The following is a 17,875-nucleotide window of genomic DNA, read 5'->3' as shown; positions in this document are numbered from 1 at the left end:
AGACTGAGAGAGATGCACTCATTAGTAGCCAAATGTGGCAGCCTGCCATATCAGCAAACCCAAAGCAACAAGTACTCAGTGCTATTGGGGCAAAGGCATGCAGAAGTGACAAAGCTTTCAGAGCAAGAGGGAAAGGCCACACACTGGAACAGAGGAAGGCTGTGAAGAGGGTTGTCAGTTTACGAAACATTCTTCAAACCTATTCAAAATATGAAATCACACTAAGCCTTTGTAAACTCTAAACTCATTCTCTTATCAAATACACAGGCATGTGCCTGGATTGTGTTCTATGGCATAACATGTAAACAGTATTTATCTTGAAAAAAATACTTTCATTTGAGTATGCTGAATCTTGTGCTAAGAGCAAGAGAAATATGTTGCTCAAGTTACAGAGGGACAGAGAAGAAAATGAGGGAGCAGGAGTCAATAAAATAACAAGCCCCTCCCCTTCCAAATGTAAAACCTCATTTTCCATCAACATATGTCTTTGCTTTTTCCTGGAAAGCTGCTTCATATGGTAAATTTAAATCAGTACTTTAAACCAGTTATCACCTTACCCTAAGACACTGACTGTAACAATTTCATTATACTGGCTTTAGAGTACTTTTGTTGTAAGATTTCATATCAATTGTCTAATGAGTTTCCAATCAAAAGCACCATATGGATAATGCCTGGCATAAACTGAAGAGGCTGGGCTATAATCTTTATCTCAGATGGACAGTATGTTTTTTTTTACTTAATGAGTCCATACTTTGTGCCTTAAGAGAAACACTGTTCTGTATGTAACTACTGGATAGTTAAAATTAACTCAACAAAATCTAAACTTATAGTAGGTACAAAGATTAACACTGAAAACCATAAAATACATACAGCTTTCAATCTTTTTACAGCATCTTCACAGATGTGCATGCCTCTTGACTCATCAACTTCAACGTGGCCAAGGTACTGTAAAAATGAGAAAATAGTTAAGAGCTACAGCTATGTAACTTTTTTCTTTTGCCCCAAGGTTATCACTGGGGCTCAGTGTATGTATAGCTCAACCAGTCCTAAAAGACTTTTTTTTTTTTTTTGCCTCCAGTGTTATCACTGAGGCTCGGTGCCTGCACTACAAATCCACTGCTTTTGGAGGCCACTCTTCCCATTTTGTTGCCCTTGTTGTTGTTCGATAGGACAGAGAAAAATGGAGAGAGATGGGGAAGAGAAAGAGGGGGAGTGAACCAGACACCTGCAGACCTGTTGCACTGCTTATGAAGTGACTCCCCTGCAGGTGCAGAGCCGGGGGCTCGAACCGGGATCCTTATGCTAGTCCTTGCGCTTTGCATCATGTGCACCTAACCTGCTGAGCTACTGCCCAGCCCCTGACTTTCCCTCCCCCAATTTTTAAAAATTGTCTATGTATTTATTGCATAGATACAGACAGAAATCAAAAGGGAAGGGGGTGATACAAAGGGAGAGAGCTGGGGCTAGATGGTGGCGCACCTGGTTGAGTGCACATGCTATAATGCACAAGGACCCAGGCTGGAGCCCTGGCCCCCACCTGCAGGGGGAAAGCTTTGCAGGTGGTGAAGCAGTGCAGGTGTCTCTCTGTCTTTCTCTCTTATCACCCCCACCCTCTTGATTTCTGGTTGTCTCTATCCAATTAATAAAGATAATTTAAAAAATTTAAAAAGGGAGAGAGAGAGGGAGGGAGGGAAAGAGAGAGAGGGAGGGAGGGAAAGAGAGATAGGGAGAGAGGGAGGGAGAGAGGGGGAGGGAGGGAGGGAGGGAGAGAGAGAGAGAGAGAGAGAGAGAGTGTGCTAGCTGCTAAACTGCTTCACCATTTGCAAAGCTTTCACCCTGCAGGTGGGGAGCAGGGGATTGAAGCGTGCACTCAACCAGGTGCACCACCACCTGGCCCCTTCTTCCATTTTTTTGCTAGTGGCAGAAACAGAGGGAGTGGTGGCAGACAACTGCAGGACTGCTCCAATGCCCGTGAAGCTTTCCTCCTGCAGACAGGACCAGGTCTTGAGCCTGGGTACTCAGGCACGAAGGTTATTTCTATGTGTACCTGACTAGCTGCTATGCAGCAGCTGTTAAATGGCAAAAATTAAGCATCAAAATGCTTGCACTAAAGGGGGGGGGGGGCACGAAAGCAGAGTTGCTAAGTTGCTTTACTTCCCCTTTCAATGTTCTCACTGAATGAGATTTATGATCGTCCCAAAAGAGCTGTCACAGAAGAGTAAGAGGAGGAGGAGATGGCGACAGCAGGCACTAAATGCTACCGAACTCTAATCAAGGTGCTAAGTGGTAGACTACAACAAGGATATACACAGCAGCAACAGGAAAAGGCAAAGTCATAGGAGAGGGGAGGGGAAAATGGTGATATGATTAATGCTGGTGAACCAATGCCAATTTAAAAAAGATTCAATAGATAGTATAAGACACAATGCTCACGGTAACCCAATGACATTCTTCAAGGAAGCCGAACAACTTGTCCAAAACTGTGTACAACTACAAAAGAACCCCAAACTGCCAAAGTACTACTTAGGAAAAAAATAGGAAATAAACAGAGGCACCACACCAATTTTAGTACATATCACAAAGCGACAGTCATTAGACAGCATGGTTCTGGAAAAAGAGTAGACACTTGGATCAATGGAACAGAATCAAGAACGCATAAGGAGCACACACATATAAAGCCACGTAATAAAAGATGAAGGGGCCCAAACCACTCAGTCGGGGAGAAGAGACTTTCTTCATCTAAAGGTGCTGGGGAAACTGGACAGCCACATGAGAGAAGTGAAACCAGACTCCCACTTAATACTATGTATCAAAATGGATCACAGACCTAGACATTAGACCAGAAACTCTGAAATCCCTATCTCTGACTCCTCTCAGACGGAACTTGAAGGGAAAGCGTTAGGTGGCATGAGTCAGGAAGAGAGGGCCAGATACTGTTCTGACCTCACTCATAAGTGGAACTTGGGAGACATGGACAAAGGGAAAATACAAGTAAAACTTGGACAGGGGAGGGTACTACACTAAAACACAGGGCTCGAAGGAATGGAAGAGAGGAACTTGGATGACTCTGGGGTCTTAAGTTGTGGGTGAGAATGTTCTGTAGACAAGCATCACATGGAGATGTGGAAACTGTACTCATGTATCAACAACTGTATTGTAAGCCATTAGCCTAAGCCACCACGTCCCAACTATGAAGAGGGGAGAATTTTAGAAATGGTGTAGTGACCCCACACCTATGGACATCTAATCTTTGACAAAGGGGCCCAGACTATTACATGGGGAAAGCAGAGTCTCTTCAACAAATGGTGTTGGAAACAATGGGTTGAAACATGCAGAAGAATGAAACTGAACCACTGTATTTCACCAAATACAAAAGTAAATTCCAAGTGGATCAAGGACTTGGATGTTAGACCAGAAACTATCAGATACTTAGAGGAAAATATTGGCAGAACTCTTTTCCGCATACATTTTAAAGACATCTTCAATGAAACGAATCCAATTACAAAGAAAACTAAGGCAAGTTTAAACCTATGGGACTACATCAAATTAAAAAGCTTCTTCACAGCAAAAGAAACCACTACCCACACCAAGAGACCCCTCACAGAATGGGAGAAGATCTTTACATGCCATACATCAGACAAGAGTTTAATAACTATCATATATAAAGAGCTTGCCAGACTCAACAACAAGACAACAAATAACCCCATCCAAAAATGGGGGGAGGACTTGGACAGAATATTCACCACAGAAGAGATCCAAAAGGCTGAGAAACACATGAAAAAATGCTCCAAGTCTCTGATTGTCAGAGAAATGCAAATCAAGACAACAATGAGATATCACTTCACTCCTGTGAGAATGTCATACATCAGAAAAGGGAACAGCAGCAAATGCTGGAGAGGGTGTGGGGTCAAAGGAACCCTCCTACACTGCTGGTGGGAAATGCAAATTGGTCCAACCTCTGTGGAGTACAGTCTGGAGAACTCTCAGAAGGCTAGAAATGGACCTACCCTATGACCCTGCAATTCCTCTCCTGGGGATAGATCCTAAGGAACCCAACACATCCATCCAAAAAGATCTGTGTACACATATGTTCTTAGCAGCACAATCTGTAATAGCCAAAACCTGGAAGCAACCCAGGTGTCCAACAACAGATGAGTGGCTGAGCAAGTTGTGTTATATATACACAATGGAATACTACTCAGCTGTAAAAAATGGTGACTTCACCGTTTTCAGCCGATCTTGGATGGACCTTGAAAAAATCATGTTGAGTGAAATAAGTCAGAAACAGAAGGATGAATATGGGATGATCTCACTCTCAGGCCGAAGTTGAAAAACAAGATCAGAAAAGAAAACACAAGTAGAACCGGAATGGAATTGGCATATCGCACCAAAGTAAAAGACTCTGGGGTGGGTGGGTGGGGAGAATACAGGTCCATGAAGGATGATAAATGACATAGTGGGGGTTGTATTGTTATATGGGAAACTGGGGAATGTGATGCATGTACAAACTATTGTATTTACTGTTGAATGTAAAACATTAATTCCCCAATAAAGAAATTAAAAAAGAAATGGTGTAGTGAGTGGTGTTACTCTCCCCCTCCTTTGTCTTACTTTCTGGAAAAAGAAACAAAAGCTAATTTATTCATTCATTCATTTATTTTTGCAAACTAGTAACATGATTCAAACTATACCTTAATATGGGCATAGTTTTAGTTTAGAGAAACAGAAGGGATGGGAAAGAGAAAGGAAGGAAGGAAGCAAGGGAGGAAGGAAGGAAAAGAAAAGAAAGAAAGAAAGAAAGAAAGAAAAAGAAAGAAAAGAAAGGAAGGAAGGAAGAAAAGAAAGAAAGGAAGAAAAAAAAGGCAGGAAGGCAGGAAGGGAAGAAGGGGTTCAATACAGGGAATTATGCTAGCTAAAGGAATAGCTAGTACAAAGAAGAGAACAATATCTCACATGAACGGACACTTAGTGGCACAATCTTCTGTTCCTGTCACAGACTTCACTTTATGCTCTTTTCAGATATTAGGAGAGACAGTGGTTCTTCCTGGTACAATTCCTGGTACTGTTCAAACTCACTATTCCAGAAATGTGATAAAAACTGGCCTGCTTCTGACTAGACTGAGAAAACATGTCCACTGACACAGACATTATTCAAGAGGCCTCTTCTCTGAGACACTATCTCACTGAAGAACTGCAGCTGATTTATGCCTTAATGGCTAAAATATTTGACACTGGCACTTCTTTTGTCTTTTTTCAAACTCCTTCTGAGTAAGGGACTTTTATTCACAAAAACGCACTTGCGAGAAACTAGTGTGTGGGATTTCGCTTTCGGATGAATGAAGCCGTTTTTACTCTCCCTGACAGAGGGAGAAAGGAAAAAAAAAAATCAGACTTCCCCCATCCCCTTCAGAAATGTTAGCCATGAGAAGAAATGCAGAGCTCTGATGTGAAGGACTGTAAAGTCAGCAGTTCCCAGAATTAACAAAAATGTGACATAATAGCCATTAACTTATACGCCGCTTTAAGGCACGTTATCACAACCTATGTTACACGCATCATTTCCCAAATACAGGATGCCAGGTGTGTAGAACACTGCGTCGATACTTGTTTGGGCACTTTAACTCAAGAGAAGTAGATTAATCAAATTAACACAAGTTATCTTAACTATAAACTTAGACTGTAATTATATCTGAAATCACAGACCTAAGTATATGAACTAGGTCTTATCACAAAAGCTAAAAAAACCTCAAGAGCCAAAGTTCAAATGTTACTCTTAGCTGTCAAAAGGTTAAATGATTTAGGTGAGATCTTGAATAGCAAGAGCCAGAAATAAAACTCAGATATAATTTGACTCCTCTTCTTCCCTATCCCACATGACCTTACTCTTCTATTTAATTAATGGCCTATAGTTTAATGCTTTTACATATTACTTATTGCTGTTTTTTAAGTGGTTGAAAATAAGGAGTCATTCAAGTAATGTTACATATAGCTGAAGCAGGACCTAGATCATCTTAGTTCAGTATTTCTCTCATAAATGAAATTACCCTGTGTTCCTAATTCACTATACCACTGCTAACCAAAGAGCAAATATGGTGAGCTCTGCTTTATAGAAATATTATAGCTGATAACTGAAGAAAAAAAAAGGGCAGAATTGTAGTCTCACCATTTTGTAACCTTTGATGAATAATCCTAGTAATGATCACCAAAAAAAGATAATCTGCCAGCTATTAGATGTCTATGTTATTAGTTCCCATCACCAATAAACTATTTTCGGGGAAAACTCAGAGCTAAATCCTAGAAAGTCTCTAAAACAACCAATTAATAAAAGATATTGGAAACAAAGAAATATGTTCAAAGGAGTCTGCCATTTTCAACCTGCTGAGAGGTGAAGAGTCCCTAGACATCGGCTCTTACGGAGGAAGTATGGTATTGAGGGACCCATCCCCTCATGTATTCTGAGCTCTTAACTTTACCAGATTGTATTCATGTAGTTCAAACCATAACCCCATTGCGTGTTAATATAAACCATGTCATTTTAATAAATTACTTTTCCAAAACTATCTGGCTTAGTAGTAAAAAGCGGATGTTTTCATAAATATTCAATCTGTTGCAGTATGTTGGTTTGAATTACATGGATACAATCTGACCTCACACAGTTACATAACTGGAAAACAAGGGCTTCAGGGCCTATGGCAAGATTTTCAGGACCCCACGTGAGAACTAGGTTAAAGTAATATTTGACTTTAACATCTAAGTGCCTCCTCCATGATATCATGCTGTGCTAGCAGCAAGAATTATAAGACAAGCTTTGAAACCTACTTCATCAATTATTCTAATACTAAGTTGTTATACTTAAATAGATTCAGGTATATTTAAACATATCAATCAGTCAAATTCCACTCGATTACTGTCTGATTGAATTTGAGCGTCTCTCCTATTCTCTAGAGTAGCTTCAAAGACTAACTCTACTGTCTCTCCGCTCGCTTCTACAGCTGCTTTCACTTCCCATTTCCTTGAGACAATGTCTTCAGAACAGAACCTCACCGATCTCAGGTAAGCAACAAAACAAATTGAGAGTCTGTACCCTCTTTTCCACCTTTGCTGAGGGCAGGGCAGGGCAGCGGGCGGCTGCTGGGTCACCAACTTATAGGTTTTGAACCTAATTAATTTAATTTTTTAACATATTTATTTATTTATTCCCTTTTGTTGCCCTTGTTTTATTGTTGTAGTTATTATTGTTGTTGTTATTGATTTCGTTGTTGCTGGATAGGACAGAGAAAAATGGAGAGAGGAGGGGAAGACAGAGAGGGGGAGAGAAAGACAGACAGACACCTGCAGACCTGCTGCACCGCCTGTGAAGCGACTCCCCTGCAGGTGGGGAGCCAGAGGCTCGAACCGGGATCCTTAGGCCGGTCCTTGCGCTTTGCGCCACGTGCACTTAACCTGCTGTGCATGACTCCCTCTTAGTAGCTTTTAGACCTCCTCCTCCGGGCTGTCTTTCTATCACCTCTCTGGCTACTTATTCATGCTTATTCTCCTTTGAAGAGACTTCACTGCCTGTCCTATGTTGGCCCTCCTCTCTTCTTACTTTCCTTAGGCAATCTCATTCATGACTTTGACAAAAATATACTCAATCCTTATTCTAGAGGAAGCCGTATTTACAGATTTTCCAGCTATAAGATTTATCTCAAAAATCAACTCATGATACTTTCAAACAAGGGGCAAGTCCACGTGTACATCCTATTAGCTCCTGAAAAGGAGCTTCTCTTCGCCTCCCCACCCCCATCCTTCTCCACTCCCCTACAACTGCCTATAACTCATCACTGGTCCAGAATTCAGCAGTTTCCGTAACAAGGCCAGATAAAGCCCGGCTTTATCTGACTGAGGAAATGTTGCTATTCCTAGGCTACAGGAAAAGTTTGCAGGTTTTGATTCTCCTACCCCATTCCGGGTCACTGTATGTGAAGTGTGGAGTAGGATGGAGTTGAGAAGGAAGGAAGATCAGAAGAGGACAGGAAAGATTTCAAAAGCCTATTTGGAAAGAAAACACACACACACACCCTAAGTAAGCTGTCCTGCTCGCATAAAATAGAAACTTTCATAGTGCGTGCTCATCTCTAAAGCATATACCATGCATTTCTTATGAAAAAGGAGAATTACACTGAACTATATTGACTCTTACTTATTTTATGCAAAATACTTAACACAGCGAGTGAGGCAGAATAAAAAGAGGGTTACTTTCTGAAAGTTCATGGCACACTGGTGTGTGTGTGTGTGTGTGTGTGTGTGCGTGTGCGTGTGCGTGTGCGTGTGCGCGCGCGCGCGCGCGCGCATGCACTCCACTCCACTCTGAAGGGCTCACTTTCAATGAACTGTTCCAGATAACAAGATTTCTCATACTACAGATTATTGGTTATTTTCCACACAGAGGAGCATCAGCTCTTACCTTAACAGGGAAGCTACATTTTCCAGTACGAACCCCATCTTCATCTGTCTGCCACTGGTGAGGCCGACTGGCTTCTGGAACATAAACATCTTTCTTTCTCCTAAAACTCTGTCGTAACTTGTTCATTTTAATTTTTACAACCTGCAGAAGGGTAAAAGAAAAAAAGAAGTAGTTAATGCCTTCTCACATATTTAAACTTTGGGTTAACCATCATAATTAAGGACAAGTGAGCCAAATTAAAGGAATATGTGCAATAGGTACAATTCTTCCGAGTAACACAAAGCTTAAATCATCTCACTCTCTGAAACAACTACTACTGGTTTATGTAAAACAATGATAAGCTCTGGTAGAATCTGAAGAGATGTTTTTCTGGGGCCTGGTGGTGGCGCACACTGTTAAGCACTCATATAACCAAGTGAAAGGGCCAGGGTTCGAGCCCACACTACCCACCTGTAGGGGTACACTTCATGTGGTGAAGCAGGAAAAATGGCTGCTGGGAGCAGTGGCTTCCTAGTGCTGGCACCAAGCCCCAATAACAATCCTAGTGGCAATAGGAAGGAAGGAAGGAAGGAAGGAAGGAAGGAAGGAAGGAAGGAAGGAAGGAAGGAAAGAGAGAGGAAGAAAAAGAAAGAAAAGATGTTAAGAATTTTCAAACATTTTAATTATTATTGTCCAGTGATTATATAATCCTTTCTGAGCTATCTCTAATATTCAAACTCCTGAAAATGTAAATTTGTAAAACATAGGCCCAACAACAGACCAACAACTTCTGGAAACTTTCGTATTTATCAGAAAAAAAAAATCATTCTGAAACACTGAAATCTGAGTACTTTCTTGGGCATACTATTACAAGACACTAAGCAAAGCAAGGTATATATTCACCTTAAAAATTTCTTTTAAATTGTCACCAGGTTTATCACTGGGGGTTTGTGTCTACATAATGAAGCCATTGCTCTTGGCAGCCATTTTTTTCCTTCTTGTTTTTCCCCCTTTGATAGGTTACAGAAGGGATGTGGAGACACACACAGAGAAAGAGAGAGCACGGGAGAAACACTTGCAGCACTCATGAAGCTTGGCCCTTGTCGGTGGAGAACAGGGGCACAGACCCAAGTCCTTACGCATGGCAATGTGTGCACTTAAATCCAGGTACACCACCACCAAGCCTTGTATGTTCATCTTTTTAGTATATGTGCTGCCAAAGCGAGCAGAATATGCATCTTTTTTAATAAGGTGTCTTACCCCCACACACACACACCAGTTTCTTTTAAACATACTTAAGACTGGTGGACTGAACAGTGGCATAATGGCTAAATCACTGGAATCTCAAGAGTGAGGTCCTGACTTTGATCACCAGCATCTCATGTGCCAGAGTGGTGCTCTAGTTCTATTTCCTTCTCTCTCTCATAAACAAATAACAATTAAAACATTTATTAAAATAGAGTTCTGGGGAGTGGGGCAGTAGCGCAGCGGGTTAAGCACATGTGGCGCAAAGCGCAAGGACTGGGTAAGGACCCCGGTTCGAGCCCCCTGGCTCTCCACCTTCAGGGGAGTCGCTTCACAGGCGGTGAAGCAGGTCTGCAGGTGTCTGTCTTTCTCTCCCCCTCTCTGTCTTCCCCTCCTCTCTCCATTTCTCTCTGTTCTATCCAACAACAACGACATCAGTAATGACTGCAACAATAAAACAGCAAGGGCAACAAAAGGGAATAAATAAATATTTTTTAAAAAAACATTATTATTATTAAAATAGAGTTCTGTAAAGATTACTTTTTTTTTTTAATTTTTACCAGAGCACTGCTCAGTTCTGGCATATAGTAGTGTGGGGAACTGAACCTGGGAACTCTGGAGCCTCAGGCATGAGTCTCTTTGCATGACCATTAGGCTATCTACCCCTACCCCATTATTCAAAAAAAAAAAAAAGAAAAAGGTATTTCTTATGAGCACCATGACATCAGAATATACTCTCAACATCATTAATCGTTACCAAAATGAATGGGATCTACTTTTTCAGTGACAAAGGTCCAAATCCTATCATTAACTGTAAATTTACAAGTACTAAACTACAGCTATACTTTTGTTATTATTGGAAAAGGCACTTATTTAATGTTTTCTGAGGAGCAGCAGGCATCACACTACGAGGAAAGAAGACCCGAGACAGCAGAATACTTAAGTCAGTGAATAATGAGTAAGTGTTTGTTTACAAAGGAAATCTCAATCTGAAACCAAATCCTCAAGTTTCCTGATAAGCAGAACTGCTCATTCTCTCCCTGAAGGATTTAAGCACCTCAACTAGCCTGAAAGATCTTCACTTGAAAAATGATGCGACAGAACTATAGAAAGGAAACACTGTCCCTGTTCGAAGTGTTAAATAGCAAGGACTGAGCATTAACTTCCACATGACACCAATCAAAGATGTGAAAATCAAAGTTTGGAGCCAGGTAGCATAATGGTTATGCGAAAAGACTTTCATGCCTGAGGCTCTAAGTCCCAGGTTCAATCCCTTGTACCACCACAAATCAAAGATGAGCTGTGCTCTGGAAAAGGAAAGGGTAAAAGGGGAAAGGGAATGTGCAACACTCCAGCAGAATTATTACTAACTAGTTATTTTACACAGAGAAGTCATCTTGAAAAGGGAAAAAAAAATCCTCATAATAGTGATGCAAAAACTAAAGGCATGGGCTTTCCTGTCCTTTATGTTTTAAATTTGATAGGGCAGAGAAATTGAGGGGAGACAGACACTTGTAGCACTGCTTCACTGCTTGTGAAGTTCCCACCTGCAGGTGGGGATCCTGGGTTTGAACCTGTGTCCTTGCTCAGGGAGCAGGTGCGCCACTGCCCAGTGGCCCTATGGGTTTTCTAAAGATGAATTCTCAATTCAAAATTGATTTAGAGAATCTATGAAACAGATATTAAATAACCAAACAATCTGGGAGGTACGTGGCTCAGTAGGTGTGTGGCCCTGGGTTTGATCCCCAGTACCACATGGAACTAACAACAAGCCGAGGGAACTCCCTGGAGGGGGAGTGGCTTTCTCTCACCCACTGAAGGTCTCCCACTGAAGGTATCAGTCCTCACTCTGACTTCTTAGATGATCACTTTTGGAGAAATAATAACATGAACTTCATAACTATTATGATTACTCAGTGGTACTTTTAAAAAATTATTTGTGAGAGACCAGAGTACTGTTCAGCTCCGGCAGGTACAGGGTCAGGGGTAAATTCTGGGATTTCATATATGTAAGTTATTTATTTATTTATTGCCTCCAGGGTTATCACTGGGGCTCAGTGCCTGCACTAGAAATCCACTTCTCCTGGAGGCTATTTTTTCCCTTTTTGTTGCCCTTGTTTATCGTTGTTATTATTGGATAGGACAGAGAGAAATTGAGAGAGGAGGGGAAAACAGACAACTGCAGACCTGCTTCAACGCTAGTAAAGCGACCCCATTGTAGGTGGGGAGCTGGAGCTCGAACCGGGATTCTTACACCGGACTGTGCACTTTGCACCATGTGAGCTTAACCTGCTGTGCCAATGCCCGGCCACTCATATATGTAAGTTCTATGCTATGCTACTGAGTTATCATCCCTAGTGCTACACTTAAGCCTTGCTATTATATTCAAATTTCTGTATTTGGGTATAATAATGTTGTCTCAAATATATTGATTTAAAGTTAAAATAGTCGCCTCTTATCTCTTAATCCTTAAAAAAACACCCCCCCCAAACAATTTGGGTCTAAAAACTGAGAACTAAGTATGTATTGTGGATACAGAAATCAAGACACCTTGTCTTATGAGGTGGCTCTCTCCCTTCATAAGAGGCTAACTTCTGTAGTGGTAACACAGTTGACATAGTAATAGCACTATGCACAGTATATTCTACAAGTATAGTTTAGGTTCAAGACACATTTCCTACAGGAGACATTACCTGAGTTATGGTTTTAAGAAAAATCACATTACCCATACATGGTGCAGAATAAAAAGAAAAAATCTATCAAGCAGAGGCAACAGCATCAACAAAAGCACAGATGCAGGAGATCAACATACAGATGGCAATTCATGAAGGGAAACAGAAATGGAGCTAGAGAAGGCAACAAAAACCCTGATTTTATTGGCAACAGAAGTTACCCTAAGCTTTTCAACACATCAGTGACAAGGTCAAAGTTAAAATTTAGGTAAATACTATGGTGGCAGAATAGAAAACATATCTGAGAGCAGAAAGAGAAGAACTAGAAGGCTTTTAAAATTGTCGGGAAGTTACTGGTGAGTTTCAACAAAAGCAGAAGTGGCACGCGGGGGGAGGGGCAGAGAAAAGTCTAGAAGGTATGAATAGCAGTGAGACTTGAGCCAGTGCTTCAGGAATTCTGCACAAGACGTATAAACCTTTTTGCATACTAATTCATCTGAGCAAATAGTTTGCATCAGGGCAAAGATCTCTCCTGATAGGAAAACACTGTTTCAAGAACCTTTTCTTGTCATGACTTAATTCTGAATACTATGTTATCTATTTTGTCAATCCAGCCACTGCATCTCCTCGAAGAACTGTCTTAACTACATGAATCTAGTACTCAAAACCTTCTAAATCCCCTAAGTGCCAAGACTCTGTCAGAGTAGTGCTCGCCCTCAGTGTGGGTAAGTTTAATAAACTCAGCTTTGCTTGATCAGTAAGATTCTCTTTGACGGTGTCAGGCGTTAACTTGCACAACAAGTTAAGCATAAGCAAAGCGCAAGGACCGATGTAAGTAGTCCCGGTTCCCACCTGCGGGGGGGGGGGGGGGTCGCTTTACATGGCCATCAACTTCCATCTTTGTTCAGATGGCCCACCTGCTTCTCTGCTGCATGTTTGTCAGTTTCCTGATTAAAATATTGAGGGGGCAGTACTTTAGATTTGGGGGGAATCACTAATATGATCTGAAAAATTCAAAAAGGGGGGTCGGCAGTAGCGCAGCAGGTTAAGCGCACATGGTGCAAAGCACAAGGACCGGCGTAAGGATCCTGGTTCGAGCCCCCGGCTCCCCACCTGCAAGGGAGTCGCTTCACAGGTGGTGAAGCAAGTCTGCAGGTGTCTGTCTTTCTCTTCCCCTCCTCTCTCCATTTCTCTGTCTTATCCAACAATAAATGACAACAATAACAATAACTACAACAAGGCTACAACAACAAGGGCAACAAAAGGGAGGGAAGTGGCCTCCAGGGGCAGTGGATTCCTGGTGCAGGCACTGAGCCCCTGCAATAACCCTGAAGGCAAAAAAAAAAAAAAAATTCAAAAAAAAAGTGATGGAGCATATATACTCAATAGAGCGCTATTCAGCAGCTAAAACAAAAGGCTATGATGTGTCCTTTGGGACACAATGGGTGGAAGGGATTGAAGGACAACTATGGGATGACTTGATTCATATGCAGAAATAAGACAACTGCAATGCACGAGCTTAAGAAAAAATATATACACATGAATATAGTCAACCCTTATCTATGACCTTGGGAGAACTACTACAGTGGGTATCGCTGGAGGGGGCATGGCGCACAGAACTTTGGTGGTGGGAGTGGTGTGGACCTATACTCATATTATCTTGTAATCTTAAAGATCACTATTAAATCACTAATAAAAATAAATATCCTGAGAAAGGAAGAAGGAAAGGGAGGGAGGGAAGGAGGGAGGGAGAAGGCAGCGAACTTGCCGAACATCCTTTCTTACACTTGGGATACAGAGATGTAAATACATACCTAACTGAAACCTCTAACACAGGGTAAGAAAAGTAAGTCAGAGTTACTTAAGTCTCATTTTCATACCTAAAAATGCTTGGTTTACATACTGTGAGATCTTAGAAGTATAGTCTGTCTCTGAGTACAAAACAGTCCACCTACCAGCCAAGTCCCTGTGACATCAGATCTACTGGAACCCTGCACCTGCCCCTTCACCCTGGTTCCTTCCAACAACCACAGCAGTTTTCAGAGCCTAAGAATTACTTTGGTTATTATTATTTTTTTTTTGCTAGTTCATTTGTTTTAGTTATCTATAGTCTACATGAGTAAAACCATTCAGTAGTTTTCTCAGTTCAGGATGTATTTGATTTCATATCGTGAGGGGGGCAGGGGAGGAGTGGCACTCTGGCACATGAAGCACCAGAGATGGAGCCGGGAGTCTCAGACTCAAGTTCACTCGAGCTTTTCAGACACGCACTTATTTTACTTGGCACCATGTCCACTTCCAGCCGTTCTGTTCTAGATGACACAAGTCATTTCTTTAAATGGCAAAATAGTATTTTACTGAGTGTATATATCCCATCTAAGTCTCGCATTTTTTCTTTTGCAGAGCTGGGGACCCAGGCATATATATATAATGTCGCTGCTTCAGATGCTTTTCATTCATTTAGGCAGAGACAACACAGCACCCGAGTTCTGTCTAGAGCTGAGTACCTTCCATGTGCTAACAGGGAAGGAAGCTGAAACTCAAGCTTGGCAAGGCTGTGTCCCATCCAGTGAGTTCTCTAGTCCAAATTTCGCGTAAAACAAAAGGGGGTTGGGCAGTGACAAAGCAGGTTAAGTGCACACAGTACGAAGAATAAGGACCTGTGCAGAGATCCTGGTTTGAGCCCCCAGCTTCCCACCTACAGGGGGTCGCTTCACAAGTGCAAGTCTGCAAGTGTTTATCGTTCTCTCTCCCTATCTTCCCCTCCCCTTTCAATTTCTATCTTATAAAAAAAAAATAGAAAAAATGGTCACAGGACAGTGGATTCGTAGTATAGGCACCAAGCCCCAGCAATGACCGTGGAAGAAAATACTAAACAAAAACCCACACAACTTAGTAGGGCTGTATAAATAGCTCACTTGGGAATGTGCTTGCTTTGCCACACATGACTGTGGTTTGAGCCTGGCCCCACACCACCCTGAAGGAAGCCATAAGTGGTGCTCTGGGAACTTTTCCTCTGAAACAGGCAGTCTGGAGTGGTGATGCGCTCCAATAATAATGAAGAAAAAAAATTAAAAGGAAATACTTTGAAGTGACTTGTCTCACTTTTATTAAAGTGAATAGTGTTGAGTATTTGCCTGTCCAGCCAAATCTAGAATGAATCAGACACTTTGAAGGCTCACTAAAGGAATTTTTTTAATTTCAAATAATCCTTTATTTCAAATAATCCATCTCCCTTTGTAATTCTTAACTAGCTGGGCATTCCACAGCACCACTGTTGACGTCATCTATGATGTCACGAGGATGGCGGCCGTCAACACTGCAACCCACAGACTGAGCAGCCCCAGGATCTCTTTGATGCTTCCAGAGAGTTCTCTAGCTAAAGATCGGTGCCTCAATTTGTCAGGCAATGCTGACAATTGCATCAGAAGTGATGTTCCCACTGTGCTCCATATTTTTCTGCTTCTGTCTTGTCTTATGGTTCGATGAGGGCTTTAACGAGGTCAGAGGCAGAGGGCACCACCTCAGTCTGCGCCTGTCTGTCCTGGGTTGTCAGTTTTACTATAATCCTCAGACCCTTCCAATCACCAGCAGCCTTAGCAATGTCACCAACATTTTTTGGAGATAGACCGAGCGGCCCAATCTTGGGGGCCAGGGCCGAAGTGGCACCGATCTCCCCACCGGTGCATCTCAGTACATGACTTTGATCTCGTTGGGGTCGAACTGAGGCGCCATGGTGGAGGCGGCTGATGTCTGATGAACCCGGATTCGGGACGACCAAAGAAAGTTGCACCTTGGCCTCCTCCGAGCTGAAAACCAAAGTGGATTTTGTTTCTTTTGCCACCTGGGTTGGGTTATTGCTGGGGCTCAGTGCCTGCACTACAAATCCACTGCTCCTGGCAGCCATTTTCCTTTTTTTTTTTTAAAGACAGAGAAAAGTTGAGAGAGATGGGGAGATAAAGACACATGAAGGCCTGCTTCATTGTTTGTGAAGCCTCCCCCCCTGCAGGTGGGGAGTAGGGACACAAACCAGGGGCCGTGAGCATGCCAGTGTGTACACTCAACTGGGTGTGCCACCTACCAGCCCCCAAGAACTGTAATTCTTTTTTAAAATTTTATTTATAAAAAGGAAACACTGACAAAAACCATAGGATAAGAGGAGTACAACTCCACACAATTCCCACCACCAGAACTCCGTACCAGAACTATAATTCTTTACAAGTTTTTTTTTTAATTATCTTATTTATTGGATAGAGATGGGTAGAAATCGAGAGGGAAGGAGGTGATAGGGAGGGAGACAGACAGACAGACACCTGCAGCCCTGCTTCACCCTTTTGAAGGTGGGAACCAGGGGATCGAACCTGGGTTCTTGCGTACTGCAACATGAGCGCTCGACCAGGTGCGCCACCACCTCGCCCCCCAGAACTCTTAATTCTTACGGCAACAGAACTTCTTTTATTTTATTTTATTTTAATTTATGTTTTTCTTTGCTCTATAGTTATACCTGCACTTGTAACATTAGACCACTCTCAAAGTATAAGGACTTGCCATATAAGACAGGGGCATGGTTTAGGAAATTCAGAGGGAAAAAATATCCCACATACTTGACAGGAGATATACAAGGCACACTGAGGAAGCCTGACCCTGACACCACGTTTACCTATTAAAAAAAAAAAAAAAAAAAATCAAAGCTATCCAAAATGGTCAAAGTATTCTAAAAGTTTTTAGTTGACTTAAAATGTAATTAAATCCCTGGGCAGATGATCCCACCAATGTGTCCTGGAGCCCCACTTCCCCAGAACCCCACCCCACTAGGGAGAGAGGCTGGGAGTATGGCTCGACCTGCAATGCCCATGTTCAGTGGAGAAGCAATTACAGAAGCCAGACCTTCCACCTTCTGCACCCCACAATGACCCTGGGTCCATACTCCCAGAGGGTTAAAGAATAGGAAAGCTGGGAGTCTGGCAGTAGCACAGCAGGTTAAGCACGCATGGCACAAAGCGCAAGAACCTGCGTAAGGATCCCGGTTTGAGGCCCGGCTCCCCACCTGCAGGGGAGTCGCTTCACAAGCAGTGAAGCAGGTCTGCAGGTGTCTATCTTTCTCTCCCCCTCTCTGTCTTCCCCTCCTCTCTCTATTTCTCTGTTCTATCCAACAACGATGACATCAATAATAACTACAACAATACAACAAGGGCAACAAAAGGAAATAAATATATTTTTTTTAAAGTAGCATTAAAAAAAAAGAACAGGAAAGCTATCAGGGGAGGGGACGGGATACGGAGATCTGGTGGTGGGAATTCTGTGGAGTTGTACCCCTCTTATCCTATGGTTTTGTCAGTGTCCCCATTTTATAAATAAAAAATCTTTAAAGTAATTACATAAATTACAAAATCATGGGTACCATTATCAAAACCTGAAAAAAACAGAAGCACAATTTTTCTTAGACTGAACTTTTTTTTCTTCAGAAGACTAATCTCACAGGCTTAGCTCTGCAGTTAGAGACAAAAAAGATCATATACTATTGAAATAATAT

The 17,875-nt window shown here is 42.0% G+C and overlaps 1 protein-coding gene and 1 pseudogene across 7 annotated transcripts in view; both read right to left on the bottom strand.

Annotated features, from left to right (window-relative positions):
• Window positions 1-17,875, bottom strand: part of NUMB (NUMB endocytic adaptor protein) — an 86,535-nt gene that overhangs the window by 43,452 nt on the left and 25,208 nt on the right. For 6 of the 7 annotated variants that reach the window (XM_060175508.1, XM_060175513.1, XM_060175512.1 and 3 more), the window contains 3 exons: window positions 8,897-8,987; window positions 8,447-8,587; window positions 871-945 (listed from right to left, as the gene is read on the bottom strand). In XM_060175508.1, coding sequence (XP_060031491.1) covers window positions 871-945; window positions 8,447-8,572 — 201 coding nt within the window. In that variant the 5' untranslated portion in view covers window positions 8,573-8,587; window positions 8,897-8,987. The remainder of the gene's footprint in view (window positions 1-870; window positions 946-8,446; window positions 8,588-8,896; window positions 8,988-17,875) is intronic. The other variant, XM_060175510.1, reaches the window with a different exon arrangement.
• LOC132533498 (large ribosomal subunit protein uL11-like) overlaps window positions 13,737-17,875 on the bottom strand; it is a 29,346-nt pseudogene continuing 25,207 nt past the window's right edge.

Source organism: Erinaceus europaeus, chromosome 16, assembly GCF_950295315.1.
Source record: "Erinaceus europaeus chromosome 16, mEriEur2.1, whole genome shotgun sequence".
Lineage (NCBI taxonomy): Eukaryota > Metazoa > Chordata > Mammalia > Eulipotyphla > Erinaceidae > Erinaceus > Erinaceus europaeus.
This window is presented reverse-complemented; position numbering and strand designations above follow the sequence as displayed.